Source organism: Drosophila persimilis, unplaced genomic scaffold (genome assembly GCF_003286085.1).
Source record: "Drosophila persimilis strain 14011-0111.01,24,50 unplaced genomic scaffold, DperRS2 tig00000002-arrow-pilon, whole genome shotgun sequence".
Classification (NCBI taxonomy): Eukaryota; Metazoa; Arthropoda; class Insecta; order Diptera; family Drosophilidae; genus Drosophila; species Drosophila persimilis.
In genome coordinates this window covers 13,974,000-13,996,635 of record NW_020825289.1, presented here as the reverse complement: position 1 = coordinate 13,996,635, position 22,636 = coordinate 13,974,000, and the positions used below count along the sequence as shown (strand labels likewise).

Sequence of the window (22,636 nt, the reverse complement as noted above, 5' to 3'; positions counted from 1 at the left end):
CATTTATTTCCATAATTGGGTTTGAAAATACTACATAAATTGAACATTTCAGTCGCATAAATAACGTGCGTTACAATTGCCATAAATTCAAAAGTGAAAACAAACAAATTAACCCAATAAAATTGTACAAAAATCACATAAATTACATTTTCCCTCTGTTATGGTTGTGGCATGGGCGAATGGGCGGGAAAAGTGCAATGAATTTGCTTACAAATTTGCCAAAAACCAAAAATAGAGGCAATTAAATAAATTTCTCACAATAGGATTTCCCTCAGCAGCGGCAGAAGCGACAGCAGCGACAACAAACTGCAATTATCTGTAAAATGGAATGAAATTCTCGTTTTATTTTCGGGTTTTTCATTTCGTTTTACTTTATTTATTGACATGTCAACAAATGTTGCATTATGCTCTCACCCTCTATCTCTCTATCTATCTCTCTATCTATCTCTCTGTCTGTCTCTAACAATCTCTCCCTCTGTTCTGACTATCGCTTTCTTTCACAGCAGTTGCGATAAATAAGTTGTAAACCAAATTCGCGCCAAAGAATCAGCTACAGCAAAATGTCTCCGGGGCAGAGAAAAGTGTGAAGAGAAGCAGAAAGGCGTTGCCACAGAGAAACTGCAGAGGAGACACAGTACACGAGCCTGGACCAGGACCCACCAAAGCCGAGCCACTGCCAACGTCAAAGCTCTTCCAGAGACTGCAAAGACCACACACAGAACACAGATCGAGAGCAGGGCCATCATGGGCCAGGCCTCGCTCTTCTGCTGCCACTGCTGCTGCCTGCTGGTGTGCCTCGTCCTGTCCACGCTAAATGGCCCGGCGGCTGGAGCAACACGTGTCCGTGTCAGCTCCTCTACGACCATGACACGCAACATCGAGGAGGAGAACGGTAAGTGTTGCACAAAGAACCATCCCTCCCAGTATATCTATCTATGTTTCCAGGTCGATTTGAGCGTTGCTTTATATTGATATAGACGGGGCACTGATTTCGTTAGCTTTTCCCATAAACTGATTGTGCCTAGCGGCTGCTGCTTCCACCCCTGCCCACGATGCGCAGTGCTCTCCACTCTTTCTCTCTCGTTCTCTCTTTCTTTTCGCGTGTGTATGTGGCTCAGTAATTTAATTTAAAGTGAAAAGTTTGACTGCCATTAAGGCCGTGTGTGCGGCATGTGTGTGTGTGTCCCTGACGCAACTTTTATTCAATCAACATAAAGTTTATTGTGTGTAAAGAAATTGGGTTTTGCGGATCGACAAAGCGGTGCTGCGTCCTTTGTCGTTGCATTATCGAGTAAATGGAATTTTCAGGGTTTTATGCGTGCGGAAATTATGCCGAAAATTGTTATGGATTCGAAATTGATTTCGATTTCGTTGGTTGCGACTGCGACTGCGAATCTCTCCCGATGGTTCTGGCTCGAGGCTGGTCAGAAACTTTCTTCCACTGGCCATCAAATAATAAAATTCGGCCAATAAATAAGCCCTGGGGGGGGGAGGAAGTGGCACAGGCCGAAGTTCAAGTATGAAAAAAGGGCAACAAAACTTTGCCAAGTATCCAAAAAGTTGGCCAAGAAGATGGAACAATGAGCAGAGCAGAGCAGAGCAGAGCAGAGCAGAGCAGAGAAGACTGCATTAGCCTGGCCAGAAGTTTTCGGTAATCTACGAAGCGCCCTGCCCTCCCCTGCCCACACATATTTCGTCTCAATTAACAGGGCGTATGAGCAATCTGGGGGATCACAAATACGCTCACGCATACGCCCTGTGGAACGTCATTTACAGAGCAGACCAGGCCAATGCAGCGGTCCAACGCCTGCGGCCTGGGGTTGCATATTGTTTCACTTCACAGGATCCCTGGCACCACAGTCAAAAGTTTTCCGAACAGAAAGGAAGGCAAGGCTGAGACTGAGACTGAGGTATTCCAGGGTATAAGGGACTTCATAAATTTAGATTTTATATGTTTTCAATTGAATTTCGTTGTTGCGCCATCAGAAACTTTTTACTTTGGCATTTCCATGTTTTCCAAGGCAACAACTTTGCAGCACACGCCTTCCGCTGGAGGCCTCCTCCTGCAGAAGCAGAGAGAGCCGTAGACCACTTCCTTCGGTTCTCTGCTGCCACTCTGCTCTGCTCAGCGGCCTGTGGACTGCTGAAAAAGTATTTATCGCATTTCTATGAAAACAACCTACTCAACATTTTGGCCAAAAACTTTGGAATTATGTTTGGCTTGCCGCTCCACACATACAGGAACACTGTGGCCGAGCAAAGTTTTCCATTTGCACCATAGCAGGAGAGCACCGAAAGCCGCATCAGACAGCCTTATAAATACTTACTTAGAGGCATATCTGATGAGTAAAGTTTGAGCTCCCCGAAAACAGTGTAAACTTCGATTCGGCTGTCCATATCTCAAGTTTTTGAAGGCGATTTAACGCCAGATTTACCGCCAGATCTGTCTTTCATGCAGAGGAGGGAGAGAGTCAGTTGTTTTGGCCAAGGGAGTTTGTTGGCTCGTCAACGGGACAGGAAAGGAGTTGTAGCTGGAGTTACTTTAAGCAAAGCAATTGGTTCTTCTGCGGAACAAGTTTCGTCTTGCAAAGGGTACACGAGTACATCACACACTCGACTGCACTGATTTTCTTATTCAATTCTGAAGAAAGTTCTCCGGGAAAACGGTATTTCGCACTCGAATGCGTGGCTGCTTGGTAGAAGTCTGTTTTTTGGGAATTGTTCATTTGGCTCCTTAAAGAAAGCCGTTTTCCCGCTCCTGACAATAAACCAATTCCTTTAAGTTACTGAAGAATATAATTTTGCACACAAAATATATATTAATATAATTAATATATTATTATAATTTTGTAATATTTATATTTATTTATACTTTTTGTATATTTATATATTAAGTATACATTTTTTCGCATTTTCTGTGCATCTTCTTCATTTCAAATATATCTCCTTTGATTTTACTTAAATTTTCTTTCTTTAATATTTGTTTTCCTAATTTTCTTACAGCTTTACTTTTGCTTTTGGCTGGTAAGTTGTTGAACAAGTTTTCTTTTAGCCCAAAACACGCTTTTTGTGCACAATTCTCACCCTTCTTAGCCCCTCTTTTTAGCCAGATTATCAACATATTATTGACGTTTGAGCCAGGCACAGCCCAAACAATTTGCACACCAAATTGACCAGGCCAACAGATGCGTTCGCCACGCCCCACGCCACCACACACTCACACACACACGCGCAGAAATCGAAGCGGCTTAGTAACCGTACAGAGGAATGGATGGATGGGACAAGCCAAAGTCAAGCATCAACTTGAAGGGAAAACCCAAAAAAAAAAAAGAAAACAGAACAGAAAAACAGCCAAAACAACTTTCGGCTGGTCAAAAGTCGCCCCTCTGCTATCGCATGTCCTTATATTTATGTGTGTGAGTCTGTGTCTGTGTGTGTGCGTGTCCAGTTGTCCAGAAAAAACTTTCGCCTCGAATGTTGGCTCGAAAATCGTTGAAAAATCCCGATGCAGCAGCAGCAGCAGCAAGGAAGCCGCCGCTTGACAGCGCGTTGAATGACAAGCAGTGCTCTTCGGTCGTTGAGTTTGTCAAGATTTTCCTTGCTTTTCTTTGGCTTTTCTTTGGGCTTTGCTCTCCCTGCTCTCTGCATGTCCTCTGTCCGCTGTGTCTTGTGCCTGATATGGAGTAGCCTACTTCTGTTTCTTCTTCAAAGGAAACCACCTCTGCCTCACTCCATTTGCTGTGACTTTTTCCCTGTTTTTCCCCTGTTTCCCCCATTTTCGACCCATTTTGGTGGCTTTTCTTTGCCGTTGTTTGCCTTGGGGCCGATTTGGAAATGCGTGGCCATACTTCATTCATTTCATGGCTTTGCAGAGGGACATTTATCATCGGGCCCTCGAGTGCGTCACAAAAAGGCAGCGCGCGCCATCAGTGGGCGTCCGTCCTGTCCTCCTTGTGATTTCTATATTTTTGTATTTTGTTGTTTTTTTTTATGTGCGTCGGGAGGGGGATGAGCAAGGATAGCAAAAACAACACACGAAAAATGGAGGAATATTTTGCCACCCGAAAATGTTAAATAGATTTCATTTCACTTACTTTTCGGCTGGCCCTGCCTTTCTCGCTGTGTATATGTATCTTTCTCTCTGTGTGTACTCTCCACCTCTCTTCACTCTGGTTATCCGCCTCTCTTTTATTCATGGCACTTTTTGCCCCTCTTAACGCTCGTGTTATTTTTGTATATGAATTTCTGCGGTTACATTGAATATTAAGGAGCAAAAGGAGCTCTGCGGCCAGAGGTTCGGTTCGGGCAATTTCCAGGTCAAAAAAGTGGAAAATTTTAAGCCTACTTGAAATTTATTTGCACTCATTACTGCCGACAGTTCCCTGAGAGAGAGAGAGAGTGAGAGAGAGACAGAGAGAAAACTCAGAGAGAGAGAGAGAGGGAAAGAAAGAACTCGTTTTTGGCTTACAGGTTAAGCTCCTTGCGCGAGGGGATTCGGTATGATATCTCCAATTGGATATCAGACCTAGAGACAGACACACTAATGAGCAAATAAAGCTTAGCGGCGAGAGGCCCAACACTAATAAGGGGAGGGACGGGCTGGGCCAGAGAGAGAAATGACAAAACACTTTTCCACTCGAATCTGCACATCTGACTTATGGGCTTTTCCATGTAAATGCCACACAGGATAAAAGATACTTTCTGCTTTAGGGCCGATTTCTTTGCAGCAAGTTGTCGCCTCTGCCATATGCCAGGGGGATGGGCAAGGAGGCAAGCAGCTCATAGAAAAATCAAACAACTTTGTCCTCTTCCTGGAAGTAGCAGCTATATTGTCGGGCTCCTCTGACCGACTGACTGACAACTATTATGCTTTGTTAATCGGCTTAGAATTCCCTACTGTTCCCTATCCCTGCCTCTGGTGCTATTTCTGGGTTTTTCGGGCCAAAAGATGTTGCCATGTGGTTGCCAGCAGATTGTCATTGCCCTATGTGTGTCCTACATCCTTCAGCCTTCGTTTACGAACATTTCTGATTGTTCATTTGCCACATACGCGCGCTAAAAACTCAGACCGCAGACAGGGCTCCTGCTTACATCCATCCATCCATCCTTCCTTCCACCTGGTAGTAAGCAGATGAGGCAAGGCTTTGTCTTTGTCGGAATGCCACCATAACCACCACCCTCCGCCCCCACAACCGAAATTGCGGCCTCTGTCTCTGCCCCTATGTGGCGCCTGACAGCTTAGGACTTGGGCAAAGGGCTCCGCTCCCCATTTGGCTGTGGCATCGAAAAAATTGTTCCGTGTGTGGGTCTCTCTGCTCTTTCGTTAGCATTCCGTGTGGAATTTGATACTTGATTATTTGTTGCCGGCCTCAAGCGTGCATAATATATCAAAGTGGCGTCAACGTCAACTCGGTTGTGCTGGGCCCCACCTCCGACCCCGACCCCGCCCCCGCCGCCAAACCAAACCCTCATTTTGTTGCGATGTACATATCTCTGGAAGAACGACATGTGTAGACATCATGTGTTGGCAGGATACACAGTGCCGGGGCCCCTGATTTTAGTTACATTTTAGTGTTGGCCGCACAATAAATAAATAAGCAGTTGTTGGTCCCCAGCTTCTTGGGGCCCTCCCTCTGTTTTGGGCCTCTGCATTATCCTTCCACCTGCCCCAGGGGCCTCTCCTGTCAGCGCTCCTTTCGTGCGTTGCGTCTCGTTTTGTATGCTAAAGAGAGGAGATCCAGATCCCGACCACACAGTGGAGGAGGAAGTGCTCTTTAATTCCATGCCCAAATCTCACACGAAGAAAAAAAACACACAAAATCTCTCGCAAAACTTTTTCATTAATCTTTTGATTTTTCTTGCAAATTGTTATTGTTGTTGTTTTTGTGGCAGGATTGGATTTGCATACCTAAATTGTTATTGTTGTTGCTCAAAAGAAGTCGAATTGTGGAAAACATTTGAGCTTTGGGTCAAGAAGTGACAAGAAATCTTTGAGAAATCCAAGGGAAGTTGGGGAAATGAGCTGGGAAAAGCCAAATAACTAATACTTAATACTTAAGCAATGTTTCAGCTTTAAATCAAAAGATATTTTGACTTATTGTCGGAATAAAAGCCACAGCCCACAGAAAAGTTTTTCTCTAACAAGGATTTGTTTCGTTTTTCTTTCAATTAGCATTGAAATGGGTTCTTCCTCCGGCTATTGAGAAAATTATAAAACACAACAATGGAACCTCCGTAATCCCTTAACTGAGGACACTCCCATGATTATGCTATCCTCAATTGAAGGTGCAACATATTTCAGTACTCGTTTTATTTTTCTTTCCCCGAAGTGCAAACAAACCGGCGGAAGTTTATATTTAGCAACTTTAAGCACACACCAAAGAGGGCCGAAACTACTACGCAGAACCCGCCCAAAAGGCAGCACACATGCTCTTGAGATGGTGCCCGGTGCGCAGAAGGGCATTCGGCATAAGGGAGCTATAACAAAATTAAAAAATTGACAAACAAAAAAGTTTTCATATAAAATACAAGGCGATGGAACAGCCGCGGAAGCAATAGTGGCAGCGGCAGCGGCAGCCGCAGCGGCATCCATGGAAAAGTTTACCCCCAGGAAAATATATTTGTGTTGCATTTAAAGTTTCTGATAGCCGAGAAAAAACAAGGAAAAAAGCAGTCAAATCAGCGCAAAGTTTTTCAATAAATTTATATTTATGCTAAATAAACGAGAAGGAGTCGTTTTTGTGTGGTTGTCGATGAAACATAAATAGATATTGATTCAAGGTTTCAGGAGTGGCTTGCACCCTGGAACATCCCCTTGCAGGGGCTCAAAGGAAGCCAAGAAACCTGGCAATTAGTCCGTGGCAAAGCCTGGTGCTTGAGGCCTAATCATAGACGTTGAGTCCTTGGCAGCACACACACTGATAGTCGTACAGGGTACGGATAGGGACCAAGAGAAACCTTAAAGGCTTAGGGACGGGCCCGAATGCCACGTGCAGCCACAGCCTCTGTGGGGAGTAACCTGCAAGTGCACATGTCAGAGGGTCCTGGCTGCTTCACAGGAAGCCAGGGCAAACGCACATCCGTGCATCCGGGCGGCATCCACTCGCACATTCATAACAATTTGTCGGCAAAGAATGTGCCCCGAAAATCTCATTCTCTCTCTCTGTCTCTGTCTCTGTCTCTGCCAATTGTTGTACAACATTTCGGGGTAATTTGCATACAAAAACCCAAATTAAAATTTGACTGGACAGTGTAGCAGGCTTTTATGTAGCAGCAGCAGGAGTCCGTCCATGCATGCCACATTTCCCGCTCTCTCTTTCTCTCCCTCTCTCTATATGCTTCTATGGTCCATTGTGGGGTTATTTCTCGAATATGCTGCAATCTGCTCGACATTCCTTGCACTTTTCTAATTAGACTAGAGAGAGCCAGCGAGTGAGAGGGCAGTCATAACAGAAAGTTAATTATATCCTGGTATATCCTGGGGTGCACGCGGGTATATTGTACTCGTGCAGATTTTGTAACTTATATGAAATCTTGGATTTCGAAAGCCAAAGAGTAGTTTTATAAGAGCAATAGTTCTATTCTTTCACCCCTTCTTTGTAGTTGTACTCCCGAGGGTATACCACTGCCTTTTGCTCCGCTTTGAATCCCCGCGGGCATTTTGAAATTTGATTAATAGAGTGCTTTCCATGTGAAGCCATTGTGGACGAGATTTTGAATGCGGAAGAGCAGAATGCAGCAGCAGCGGAGCAGGATATGGCAATCATAAACGAAAGCCAACCGCGACTTTCCATCCAAGGCCACGCCCACATGTACATATGTACATGGGAGTCTTCCCGTACTGCTCCCTCCCCCCCGCCCACTTCAAAGCGCAATAACAATTTTACAATTCAATTTCGCTTTTAGTCTCCAGATATTGTGTGCTTTAGGAGGTTGCACTTGAAGTGGGTGTGGGTGTGGGTGTGGGTGTGGGTGTGGGAGTGGCAGTGGCAGTGCCAGTGCAAGTGGGAGTAGTAGTAGTCTCCCTTCCCTTCCCTTCCTCCCACTCCACCCACTCCAACTCCTTGTGTTCATATGCTCTCTTTATTTTATTGCTTCAAATTGTTTGTAGCCATTTCGCATTTGTGCCGCCCGGCTGCGCAACAGCGACATAGAAGCATTTAACTTTGTGTCGAGAGCTAGAGAGGTATGGGGGAGACGCGGAGAGGCGGCGAGGGAGTGTCAGAGGGAGGGCGCAGAAAATAAAAACATCGCGGAGCAACTAAAACCAACTACACTTCAAAAAAAATACTACTAAAAATAAAGAGAAAAAAGAAAGGACCAGAATAAAGCTGAAACTAAAACAACGCGGCGACAGCAAAAAAGTTGTCAAGGAGAAGAAGAAGGAGAAGCAGTTCCGGCTAAATGTAGGCGAAAGAGCCGTCAGTGTAGTGGGTGGAAACTTCATCTGTGCGGCATGGCTCTAGTTTCCAGTTCGAGTTCCACTAACAGTCCAAGTCGAAGTCAAGTTACGCGCGCACTACTCTGGACCATGCCACAACCGAACCGAACAGAACAGAACAGAACAGAACACGGTCGAGTAGCCTGCCACACAGGGGATACAGGACAAGGAACTAGAAAGAAAGGGTTGCACCATGGACCAACTGTATAGATACCCTAGGTAATTGTCTAGTATATATGATAGAGTTATGGGATTCTGATTAACATTTCCTAAAACGTGTGGACCTTGTCAATGGGTAGAATATTCTTTAGAAAACGGGAGAGTTTTACCTACAAATATAGAACAATATGTACATGCCACAGCTATTGAGGCTAATCAGTAATACTTCTGGCGCCAGAAACGATCCCTTCTGTGGCACTAAAACATCTCTGCACAATCGCCATTCCCTCTTGTAGGGTATAAACAGGAAAACAGGGAAAAGTAGATTTCAGCTTCGGCTTCGACTTCAGCTTGAACTCCCACGTCGACCCATGGGCCAAATGAAATTGCCAATGTGAAAGTGTAGAAAAATGCAGGCGGCAAGGACATCCAAGGGAGGCAAGGCACTGTGCAGGGACATGGGGGATTGGCTTGAGGGACTGAACTAGTATGTGAGCTGGTTGGGGGCCTGATGGAGGCCTGATGGGGGCGTGGCGTGCGTTTTCCGCCAGTTAAACTGTAAAGTAAACGTACAAAATGTTAAATCAAAGCCAAACATAGGAGGCGTAACTGGTGGAACTTTCTCAACACTGGTCGTCCAGTGAGCAGACACACTCTCCTCCTGTGTCCTCCTCTCCCTGCCTCAGTATGCTTGGACCAAGGATAAAGTTTCGCCTGCACTTTTGAAGAGTTATTTGATTGAAGGCGATTTACACAGCCAACTGGGGAAAGATGATACACAATGATATATGACAATCTCCTACATACAGTGTGTATAGTGGGGTTTTGTTTACCTGTAAGATGGGTCTAAAAGGTTTATTCTTCAAGCAGTTCAAGTGAAATCAATAAAAGGATGCCCAGAATTTACTCGGCGAATATTGCAACCTCTGTCTACCCATTAAACCGATGCCATCATATTAGAAAACCATAAGGTACCATTTAACAATGCTGATACAAATACTTAATGAAGTTATTTTAAAATGCCATACAAGAAAGACCAATTATTTTGGGCCTTCCATTATGCTCTATCGATCTATGACTATGAATATTTCAACATGCAACACCTAATGCGCCCTCGTAACAATGGTATGGAGGCATTATTAATGCCCCTTCATTATGGTTCGTTTTGCAAAAAATAGTTAATCGATTAAGCAAATATTTGTCAGCACTAAAAGTGTGTACTTTCCCACACCCTTTATCTCTCTCTTTGTCTCTACAGGCCCGCCCCTTGTGCAATCGTCGTACGGTATTTTTTTTAAGTCGCAGGGGCATATGCATTTTCTGTGTGTCATCCATTTTAATATTTCAACAAAACCAGAAATGACGTTGTAAAACCGACGCGGCTATATGTCAAATATACCGCCACACCACCACCCCCCTACGTCCTGCCCGTCCCGCTCCGTCCCTGTGTTCTGTCCTCCATAGGTGTGTGTGTGTTTCTGTTTCTGGTTTGAGTTTTTAAAAATTTGCATGTAGATTTCATCGCATACACATGAAAATATATTTTCACAGCGGGTGGGTGGCGAGGAAAAGCGGGAAAACTGGTAGCCGCTGCTGCATTTTAATAAATTTATGATTTTATTTTGCATTTTTTCTACTTTAACCACTCGTCTCCCTCTCTCTCTCTCTCTCTCGTTTTCCTCCCTACTCCCCCAAGCCACCCAACAAATGTGTGTCATTCGCCTGACAATTTTCGAACAAAAGGAAAACTAGAGAGAGAGACAGAGAGAGAGAGAGAGAGAGAGAGAGAGAGAGAGAGTGAGAGATATGGCGGGGGAAAAAAGCACAGGGAAAGGTCCATAAATAACGAAGCATTTTACTTTGTATTTGCTGGATGAGATTTATAAATGTTCTGCTCTGTTCTGTTTGGGGTTTTTATTTCTTTTTTTTTGTTGTTATTTTTTGTTTTTTGATTCAGAGTCGGATTTTGTTTCATTGCTATGCCGCCGCCTGCCACATTTCGTTGAATGAAATGAAAAAATAATTGAAATATTTGCCAATCAGCAGAGCGGCTGCAAAGAGTGTGCGAGAGATAGAGAGAGGAGGTCTGGTGGGTAGAGCAGAGATCGCACAGATAAGGCGGAAAGCATTTTCCCAGGAATTCCCCAATTGCTGTCTGCGGCACGTTAATAAGCTCTCACACACACACACACACACACTCTTCTTCTGTGTTCCAGTATGCGTGTTATCGGAGCTGTCACTGCGCTCGGCTGTCGGCCCTTTGTTGCTGTCGGGTCCTTTGGCTGGGGCCACGGGTCCTCCTGGAGGACTGTCGATTATCGAGTCGAGATTATTAACCTGTCAGTGGGCTGGAGCGCTTTGTCTTTGCCGCACCCACCCTCCCCGCTCTACGCCATTCCCGTTACGCGTACGAATGCCACATATTCCCGTTAACAATGACAGCTGCCGCGCGCATTAACGTAGAAATATTTGTTTTCTTTGGTGGGAAAAACAATTCCGCAGGTTTTTTTCATGTTGGTTCTTTCTCTTGAAAGAAATGCATGGTGATCGACTATGGAATACCCGAGAATAAAAATCTACTATGTGTCCTTCGTCCTAGGTCCGTTTTCCATAAGATAAAGCATAACTATCGCCTAGTTTCTAAGAACTGTATACTTTAAAGATTGCTCCAATTGAAAAAGTGACACGAAATTATATTCCAAATTCGACTAATGAAATTGCGGTGAACTGTTGAAGCGAATTTTTTTGTGATCGGCTCTCGAGCGAACTACTAATGAAACAAAAGGATATTTCCCTGCTCCCGCAATATCATATTCAACTCGACATTGCCAATGACGACACCATAACAGTAACAGTAACAGTAACAGTAACAATGACAGTTGCAGCAGCAGCAGCAGCAGCAGTAGCAGCAACGGTTATGACAGCGTACCACTAACCATTATAGTAACCGTTAGAGTCGCACAACTGCGGCTGCTGCAACATTGTGTTGCGACTCCGAACATGGCAATTGGATGTGCAATTGCCGCACGAGTGCGGCGGCGGCTTTTAAATTTTAATTAACTCGAGAGTCGACTCCCGGACTCTCGGGGGCAAAAACACGGAGAGTCGAAAGCAGAAAAAGTTATTATTTATTTCATGTTATTTTGTGCTGTTTCAACGCGTCCCATAAATGCCACCCCCCCCCCCTACAGTCAGGAGAGGAAGGCCACTGACTTGGCCAGAGCAGAGTCACATAGAAATACAGAGAGAAAGAGCTGGGTGGGGGGAGAGCCATGGACTGACTGCATTCTAGGATGTTGGCCATTTCCCTCCATGTTCATTTATTTATGAGTATTTTCCACAGCCCCTGCATATACACACAAACACACTCACAAATCGGCACTCATACAGTTGCTCGGAGAAAACTTGACTGAAAATTATGTAAATTTTGCAGTAATTTTTGGTAAATTCTTGCAGCCCAGAAGCAGGAGAGACGAGACTCGACTCGTTGCCCTCGTTGTCTTTAAAGGAGAGAGGCCAGGGAGATGAGAGGAGAAAGGGGTGACTGTGGCTAGGACTGGGGCTCAAAAGTTCAACTCTTGTTTCGTAGGTGGCCTGGCGGCCCCTTGTCAACGCAGCTTTTGTGTCTGTGCCTAGAATATATAACCCATTTTTGGCTTTTTACGACAACAAGCCCCAACATCGCTGCGTCGGTTGTCGGTTGTCCTCTCCTGCGGTCTCTGGCACATTCAAAATTTGTGCCTCCAGCCCTTCGCACACCAACATACATACACACACACACTCACACTCACACTCACAGTGTTGTTGTTCAGGCAAGCGAAACCCGACAAGAGTTGACTCAAATTGCATTTGGTGTCCGGTGTCCGGTGTCCGGTGTCCGGTGTCCGGTGTCCGGAATCCCGTGTCCATGTCCGGTTCCCTGCTCAGAGCCTACAAAACCCCAGCGAGCACTTGTGTAGTGGCTGTCCCACAACAACGGTATAAGCTTTATTTTTAACATGTTAAAGTTGTAAGTGCTTCACAGCGGATATTTCTGTGGTTAAAGCCGACAATCAGAGCCTCGTTAGTCGATTCCTTTTGAAATATGAACCGCCAATATGTTGACACTTTTACTAATTGGTTGCCCTTGCTTCTGTGGCAAGCTTAATGAAGTTTCGTTCTGCAGAAAGTTTCCTTTGAGACCAGAAAATTAACCCTAAACACTGGCAACCTTTGCCCTAAAACCCTTATAAAATGCTCAAAAAATACATATGTACTCAATTTCACGATTTCTCTATTCGTTTAATTTGCAATCAGAAATAAATTTCACAAATCGAAATTAGAGACGGGACAAAGGGAATGCGCCGCCCCGCATTATCAACGTTCGACCAGAAGGCCCTTTCCATGGGGCGTGTGTGTGTGCGGGGCCTAATCTGCCAAATGCAATCTACATCCACACACATGCAAAAATGACTGGCCCATCTGTGTTTGTGTGTGCTAGCCCACACATTTAGATACAAATTATTTATTTTAAATTGCAAAATTGTCTGTGGCCAAAAGCACTCATCCTCCATCCAGCCTTTTGGCCGTGCATTTATCGTGAATGGGAAACAAAAGGGAGTGTCTTCAGAGGCCGACATTTTAGATACCCTAACGGATGCAGTAGAGATATGGCAGATAATATATAATATCATTCCATGAGGATCATTTTTCGTATGAGTGGCGATAGAAGACTGCGTTCGGTCGAAAATGAGCACTGATTTGCTTAGAAAAAGATAAAAACCTCTGTCAAAAATGCTTACTTTTCTCCATGGAAAACATGTATAATGATATCATAGTAACTCCGTTTTGGTAAGGGTATGGCAAAATCTGCGCCGTTTATGGTCTTTGTGGCTTGATTTAATGGTCTGCTGTCTGCCGCTTTTTCTGGTTTTCTATAATTTTGTGCCGTTTTTCTTTTGTTAATGCTGCTGCGTTTTTAATTTGATTTTTATCGGTCAAAGCGTTTCTCCCACACATACATATGGTCCATGAATGGATATACTATGCATATACATACATATGTATCTACTTAAGTCTTACGTTTGTATGTAGCAGATTGCAAACTATAGGGCATTACCAATCTATATTATAGGTTCAACCAAGAAAATGTACTCACATTAAATTCAATAGAATCTGCGCCAAATAGTAAGGTGCCGTTGGTTATTATTAATTCTTCTTCACCCGAGTGTTTCGTATTTTCTGACATGCAATGCCCGAAAGAGCAGTCCGAACTTACTGTTTCTGAGATTGCCGTGGAATGATCGCACATGAAGCATGATCGTACAAGCAGAATGATGAGCACGGGAGAGAGAGAGAGAGAACAACAAACTACTTCGACTTTCTGCGCTTCCAGTATGCTACTGTATGGATGAGCTTTTGTTTTTTTTCTTTTTACTCTCTAAGCTTTAATTTGAGAAGCAAAAGCTTCAGGGGAGGGAGGTAGGCAGCCGAAGCTACTATGGCTTTTGGCTTTGACTGTAAATGATATTACATCGCTGCGCTTTAAGAGCAAAGATATGAGGAAAACAATTTTGAACCTCTTTGTATAAAATACCCTCCTCTACTACAAAAATAAACTTTACATTTTAAACTTAAATGCTTTAAAGCACTCTTAAGATTGATTTATGTAGATATCCAACAAATGGATGTTATGCTCCCGAATCAAGGGTAATTAAGGTATCCCATCTGCCTGTCAGGGAGCCAGGAGCGCCGGTGCACCACCCCCATGCTGTCGGAATCTGTTACGCCGTGGTGACCGCTTCTCGGGTCTTCCTTTGTTTGGCAAGTAGTTTCGCCCTCAAATGTCATTCAGATTAAATTTGGCGTGAAAGTAGCGTTCTAAAGTCGTACAAAATGTTGGCTGCCTCAAGATGTGGCATTGTTTGAGGGCTGGGAGGAGCGGCGTTGTGTGTGTGTGTGTGAGCTCGCGCATAACAAGAGGCGTTGTTGTTTGTGGCAGACGCTAAAAGCAGAAGGCGCGACTGAAGCAACAGTCAAAGCCGACACACACATGCACTGCCCTGCGATTCCCGTTACTTGTAGCCTACTTTGGGGCATGCCCCACACATGTAGACTTCAGACAGAGAGAGAGAGAGAGAGAGAGAGAGATAAAGAGTTCGTGATGCTGCCCGAAATGAGCTGGAGACCTTTGTAGTTCCCCAAGGTGCGGCTCAGAGGCAGCTCTGAGCGACTCAGTGCTCTGTGGCACGCGGCTTTTCTTTAGCCTTCTTTCTCCTTTGTGCTGCACGCAACCTCTCAGCCTTTGCTCTCTCTCTCTCTCTCTCTCTCACACTCTCAGCAGCAGCTCTCAGTAGTGCTCCCCAGCGAGTATTCTGTTTGCTTGTTGGTTTTTCCCCCGTTTGTTGTCCCCGTTAGAGTTACGGTTAAATGAATGTTACGGATTTTCTATCGTTTAGCCGCTCCCTTAGTGTTGTGAGGGCAAGGATAAAACGGTTCTCGCACAGGGAAACAGACGCAGACGCTTATGGGTGGCACAGAAAGAGAATGAGCGAATCTAATTGATTCGTTTCCACCTAATGATTCCTTTAAATTTCGCCTAAACTCCAAATGCCATCTTATAACCCGAAAATCCCGCCTTGCCAAAAAAGATTTAATTCGAATTTTTTTCGAATGCCGTCAGCGAGAGGCAGGGCATGGCAGGGCTCTGTGGCACATCAAAGGATGTTGCCACGCAACAACCCACAGCTAAGAGCCACAAAGGAATCAATGCCGTCGTTGCTCCAACTGTTGCCACATGCAAATGTGGGGCATGACTGGGGATAAAGAAACGAATACCCAAAAGAAAATTGAGGGCTACTTTATGTTTGATTGTCATCTGCCGCGTGATACTCGTTCTGAAGGGATATTGTGTATGTCTCTGGTTTATTGTCGGCGTAAAGTAAGATGAAAATATTATGTCATGGTGCTTGCAGCTCTTTCCTCTCCTTTTCCGACGGGGATAGCCATACGCGTATCGTCGCGCCCAGCTCGTGTTCGACTCTCAAGAGGTGCCCAAGCAATGACTACCAATACCCCCCGAATACGAGTATATTGCATAGCCCGTATATAAATAAAATACATGGTCATGGGGCAGAAACCAGCGGCGATATTTATGCTCCGCCATCGCCATCCGCCTACGTGCATTGTTTGTCTAAAGGCAAAAGGCAAAAAGCAGCCCAGTCGCACAACAAAGACCACAAAGGAGATACATACATACAAGCTCATACACGCACTCGTTATTCTCGCGTACTCCGGGGCGGATATTTGTACAGAGCCATCCCACAAATAGGGCACCCTTTAAGCGCCCTATCCCATCCACGTGTGTGCCGCCGTGCCGCTGGTCACACAATATGCCCTTTCACACCTAAGCGAAGCCACACAAAGGCTCTCTGCTGCTGCCCCGACAATCATGCTGCAATAACACCGGCGGCCACTACAAAAAGTCCTGTCAACCTGTCTGTCTGTTCTGTCAACTCTACTCTGGACAAAGGCACAGGACGACAATGGAGGAGACAATTGCTTTGGGGATCCGCATCGGTAGCGGGAGCTTATGCTGCTTCAATCAGAATGGATATATTAATGGAATTCCTGCAAGCTATTTCCATTTTCCTCAGATTTACTGTGTCTTGCGGTCTAACCGTTTAATCTGTGGGAAAACAGCTTTCAAAAGAAAGAACAAAAGTTTCCATGGAAATATGGTTTAAAGGGAACCGAGAGTCAACAAGTAAATATTTTCGATATTTATTGGTTATATTTAACTAGTTTTAAAGCATTTCCAATTAAAAATCATCCAACTGCTAGTCGCTCTAATGCTTAGGAAAGGAAATGCAATTCAATCAAGGAATGTTACTCTCTTTTTGAGTTTTTGGAAAGGCAAGCAGAGTTCAATCATACTCCATCAAGCAGCACTTTCTACCAAAAGAACAGCTTCTGCACTTCTTCACTCCTCCTTTCAAAATTCTCCTAAAAAAAACAAACGCTGCGACACGCATACTAATGAAAGTCCGTCCTCTTCCGTCCAAAACGGAAGTGCGTGCCTTTAGTGTCCGTGTGTGTGTTTGTGTGTGTTCGGGTGAGGCACTGACGACATTAGCGCCATTTTGTCGTAATTAATGTGCGCCATATTAGTTGCCATTTGGCCATTTTTCACACACACAAATACAGCCAGAAACACAAGCACACAAACACTTTCGTCCGCACAGAGACACGCACACAGGCACAATTGTCGGGGAAAACTTTTGCAATTTTAGTTGAAGAATTTCGCACAGCTGCCTGCCAGTAGGGGTGGGGCATGGGGCGGGGAGGGCATGGCATTCATTTCCCAACAAAACACGCAAAAGGGACCCACTTTTCGAGACGGGTTTTTATACGGGGATGTGGTGTAATTAGCCAGGCCATGGAATGGGCTGCAAAGTCAAAAGAATGCCTCCTTCAGACTGTGTTGTGGTCAAAAGGTGGCAGTAGCCACTACTGCCTGCTGCTGCTGTCCTTGAAACGTGTATCTAATACACAATATTGCGGCAGGGCGATGGCGAAGGCGAGGACTGATTTAGACATCATATTTGTGGGGTATACACATACACCCTTCCCCCAAGATAGTTTTTGTAGACAATCTCGCAGGCTGGAGGAGCCTGCCCCAAGCGATGTCTGCTGCCTCGCTTTTCCCCTCGGTTTTCATGCTTTTTCCTACTGACCGACCGACCGGCCGTTTATCTCGTCGCTGGGTATTCAGAATGTTTTGTAAGTCAGTTATTTGGCTCGTTGGGCATTTAGTTTGTATCTACCCTTTCAGAGAGTGTTGTGGAGTCGACTAGATGGTTGGATCTTATGAAATAGTGGGTATTTATTTATTGTCTCAGTTTGGAACATATGTAACTAAATACTTTTAATTATCCAGGGAGAGTAGTATTTATTTCCAAAGACAATCCAGAAAAATACAAATTCTCATATGAAATTGCCATATTTTCCAGGGTATCTAAGGCTGTGGCTCGATCTCTCTTATCTCGTTTATCTACCGCTGGCCTTTTTATAATGTCCGTTAGCCGGTTGCTTGGTTGGTCTTTCATACTCAGTCTTTTATCGCACTTTCTCACTCTTCTTCTCCTCCTCTCTCTCGCTCTCTCTCTCTCTCTGCGATTTCGCATATTTAAATGATTTGCTGCTAATGCGTCTGTTTATGTTTTATGTTGATGTTGTCTGCCTCTGTATCTGTGTGCGTCTGTTTGGCTTTATGCAATATTTATTTGTGGCCCAAACATACACGCACACGCCCCAACACTTACATACACATACACCGCCGCCGCAGTGTTTATGTTGGCGAGTGGCATCCCCTACGCGTGCGGATTTAATTTCTATATTTCTATGCTCCGGAAGTTGACTAGACACCCGACCGACTGTGTCTATCTATATAAACATATGTACATACATAAGTGCATACGAGTATGTATCTAAATCCAGGCGAGCAGATCCATCGTTCGTTCTGTGACCCCGTTTTCTGGTCTGTCAATATTTGCAGATGGGCTTTTGGGGGCCACAGTCCGGTCACATCCGAGCAGCAGTGGAGAAATACAATACGCTGGAGCCGGCCCCGATAATTGTCACTCAACTATGTTCCTTTCCACTGCAGATGGGATGGGATGGAATGGGATGGGATGGGAAAACTACACTTTAAATGCTCAATGTGGCTGCCTCATTTCACTGCGATTTATGGCCGCATTTTAGGGCCATTATCAAAATATGCTGCACATAAGAAAATCTGGTGACTTCCATTAAGAGGAAAAGGCGGCAGCACTCCCACATCCTCTATCCTCTATCCGCCCCCAGTAGCCCCACAGGACGGCGATCATAAATCAACAAGGCAAAAAGAAAACTACTTAAAGCGCCATTACAACAAATTTAAAGCAATTTGAAACTCTCGTGGGGGTTGGGGGGTGACGGCGCTCTCCTCGCTCTCTGGGAAAGTTCTGCCAAAAAAAAGGGGCCCTACAGAAGGTAGAAGGGAAATCGGGAAAAACCAAAGAAAAGGGAGTGGAAAAGCCGGACCAAAAGGAAAACAAATGTTTTGGACACTTTATTATGCGCATTATTCACTGTTACAATGTTTTATCCCTTTCTGTTTCTGTTCACTTTTTCTGCGTGTTCTGCCGACTGTTGCTGCTGGACTCTGTTTGGACCTATTCCTGCCTCTGCCGTTGCTCAGCCGCTGTCCATCCTGTCCATTTTGGCCATTTCTAGTCCATTAACTTGACCCAAAGGTCCACTCAACGGGAAGCGCTTTAAGAAAACTTGCCCGCATAAATGTCAAAAGGGGGGCCAGGCCCTGTCTGCTGTGTGGTGTCCCCAAAACCACTTGAAAGAAGAACTTGGATGTTGGCTTAGCATTAGGAGCACACTTATTATGATCCCTCCGCACAAACCTTTTATTCTGTGGAATCAGTGATGGCCCAGTGCTGCAGCGTAACCCCATTTCCAGCTGAACAAACCGCCTTCGTGGCCTTCGTGGCTGTGGAGGAGTCGGCAAGAGGCCTATCATGTGTAAAATTAGCTTATTTTGTTGGATGATAACCTACCAGCTACTTAGTCTACCATTTGCCCATGTCCTCATGTCCCCATGGATCCTTTCTTTTTCCTTTGCCTTGGCCCCAGCCGTTGGGCATGAAAATAGATTGCTCCAGTCTCTGGCTCTAGCTCTCCCGCCTCTCCTGCCGCTGTCTTGCATAATTCTCGTTGCGCTTAATGCAATTTTTATGTAGCCCCTTGCATTAAGTCATAGCCATAGACTCCCGCACCACTCCCCGTGGATACTCTAGGGAGGACACATTTCTTTTGCCTGTTGGCGCATTAAATTTATATGGGAATTGCAGTGCCTGCCATATGGGACACCAAGAAGGGAGAATCCAGGGCCCAGGGCCATGGCATAAACTTTACCACTCGCTCTCGACCGCAGTGGTGTCCTGCCTGCTCCTCCAATCCCATTTTGACTTGCTGCCAAGCATAAATTTTACAAAACTCAACAAATAACCCACGGGGCCCCCCCCACACAAAGAATGGGAAAAAGAGCGAACGAGAGAGGAATCCTGGACATTGCCAGGTTTTTTCTTCTACGTATATCCTTCGCTTTGGTAAATTTATTTTTTCGGGGGCGTGCAGTTTTCAATTTGGCAGCAACCCTGTTAGGAGAGCGGAGGGAGGCGGCGGAGTGTACGAGTATACGCAAAATGCCTGCCAAAGGCGTATGTGGTGCTTGGCAAAATCAATAAAAACACATTTAAAAACCACACGGCGACAGTAACACGACACGAAAAGGTTGAGCCGACATCCGGTCGACGATGTTGTAATACTTGGTAATCCATGGAGTATACAGTTGGGGTATATTAGGTCGGGATTTCCTGTAATTCCTGGCAACAATAAAAGCATCTCACACACAGAAAAAACCCGTCATTCGTCGTGAAATCAATATACATATCTGTCTACTTCAATGTGTGTCCATTTGCATTGTTTGTTCTTCAATAGTTCTCAATTAAAGGGTATCTTCTAGTCGCAATGTCGATTCTGGTTCTCTTGTTTTTCTTGTCGAGTCAGCGAACAGCAGTGTGGGCCAGCGGGCAATGCTAATTCTAAGCTAGCTCAGCGAATCATCAGCGAATGCTGGAATGGACAGGGTTTTACCAGGTACAAGCAGATACAGATTCAGGTTCTGTTTCAGCTCCTTGTTCTGGTTGCACCACCGTATGTTAATTCCATCAAGCCGCAACAGAAAACTCGCTGTTTGCTCGGTCCGATTGCATTAGAACCTGGTTCCACGGCTCCCTTCCACCCATTTTCTTTGTACAACGTGACGTATACGCATTGTCGCGACTCGTGTGTGTGTGTGGGCATATGCACTTTACTTTGGCAGAGGAATCCACTTTCCATTTACGTGCCTGGCAAGACTCGCTCTCTCCAGCTTCCACGCGGAGCAAAGTGTTTGACCCATTTACGGCAGAAAGAGGATGTTTAGGAAGTTGCAGAGGGGGGGGAGTGGCCTCGTAAATGCACTTTAGTTGTTAAAGTTTAGTGCATCAAAAACAACAATATGAAACACTTTATACTTGTGGGAGATGGCCCCATCTCCGTCCTGCAATTGCAGTTTTCTGGGGGCATTTACCTCGTACCTGAAAAGGGTCTCGCTCTTGGATTTGGGTCTTCATATGGACCTTCAATCTCACAACTAATGCTCCATTTTGTTTCCGTACCTGTGGCTGACTCTTCATAAAGTTGGCTCTTTATTTAAAGCATTAGGGCCATGTTTTTGGCATCGCTTTTGGTTGGCTCTTAATTTGGGGCCTGTTCTAAGTCTTGTCTCTTCATTGGATCCCTGCTCTTGGGATTTCCTCTTCATTTTGGAGCCTGTTCTTAAATTTTTCTCTGGATTTGCTTCCTATTCTTAAGGTTTTCTCTACCTTCATACCCATTGCTATGCTGTAGCAGGTTTCTGCTGTGCCTGACCTACCTATCAGAGTCCGTATCCCGAATCATTTGCCGCTCTTCTGCTTGGAGCACTCTCACTCTCTGGCATAAATACTTTCGCCTGCCTCGCCTCTGCCGTGGAGGAGGCTCTTGTTGCATAGTTTCGAGTGCCATTCAATGGAGTCCCAAGGACTTTACGCAGCTGTCTCCCTCGTCCACTTATTTATGCATTCGTGCGCACTTTTTCTCTGCCGTTCCCGACGACGTCGACGACGAGGAGGACGATGTTGTAGTGCATTTTAATTTCGTTTGCATATGACAGGCAACGCGCTGGCTCCTTCTTTCAGTCGCCTTCTCGCACTATGTGGGCTCTGGCTCCTCGCATGGGTATTCAGAGCAAGTTTCATTCATTTTCCACCGATGCTGTTTAAATATTCACGAGCCAAAACAAAACCCCCCTCCCCCCCTTACATTCCATTCCACTCTCATATAAAACAAAATTCATCGAATTCATAAAATGGATTTACGGAGAGAGCTCTTGTTCTCGATTTTCCAGCACTCTCGCTGTCTGGCGTTGGAACATTTAAGCGAGAGAAAGCATCTGAAATAAATTTATTGCAGATTTTGTGCAAATGTTGGAGATACACACACTCGTCTCCCTCCACCCTACTTTATGCGCACAGGTGTGGCAAATATTTAAGATCCGTTTCTGTGGCAGATGGGCCGCTCCTTCAATGTGGCATTCAACACAGGAATTATGGTACTCGGAAAAGTTTTACAAATAATAAAATCCAATCAGAGAATATATATGAATATTTATACTTATTTGATGGCCTTTTAAATATGCTTCTGAGTCGGCAGTTGTATACAAATACCATATAAAATATAGTACAGAAAAAGTTTATTAAATTAATCTCATTCATTCGTTTTCCTTGAAATATCATGAAGAGAAGAAGTTCATTAATAAATTTACGTACATATGTAAATGATATTCACCAAGCGTTTTTTAGAGGTTTTCAACAAGTAATCTTCCAGGAGTGCATTGAGTTTCGAATATTTTCCTGAAACTAAGTTCCAGTCAAATGTTCTTTGGTATGAAAATGATGTCAGAGCTAAAGATGATTCTTGATAATTTTGCCATCATAACATTCCCGAAACCAATCGAAACCCATCTGCCTTTCAATATTTTAATATTTAAATCAATTCCATGCCTCGAAGACATCTCTTTTCGTTTGCGTATGAAATTTACTTGATTTGTGAAGCCTCACAAGCATTCATTTTCTTATGAAAATGCTTATCATCCTTTATCACTCTCAGTAATAACCAAAAGGAAACCCTACTCCACATCCTCACATTCCTTGGGCAACCCTGGGCAGCCCTGGACAACCTTTTTACAATCGAAGGACCCATCTGGGGTGAGTCGGGGTCGGGTACGACGGAGGGTGGGGGGAACCCCTTGTTAACCCCAATACAAATGATACAAATTAATGAAACATAAGTCAAAGCGGCAGTCAAACGATGAACAAACATAAAATGCCAATCAAAAGCCTATCTCCTACGCCAATAACC

The 22,636-nt window shown here is 44.7% G+C and overlaps 1 protein-coding gene across 7 annotated transcripts in view; it reads left to right on the top strand.

The window, feature by feature from the left end:
- The window catches only part of LOC6593115, a 61,153-nt gene that overhangs the window by 5,673 nt on the left and 32,844 nt on the right, over positions 1-22,636 (top strand). For 5 of the 7 annotated variants that reach the window (XM_026985257.1, XM_026985260.1, XM_026985261.1 and 2 more), the window contains exon 2: positions 504-892. In XM_026985257.1, coding sequence (XP_026841058.1) covers positions 745-892 — 148 coding nt within the window. In that variant the 5' untranslated portion in view covers positions 504-744. The remainder of the gene's footprint in view (positions 1-503; positions 893-22,636) is intronic. The other 2 variants (XM_026985258.1, XM_026985256.1) reach the window with 1 other exon arrangement.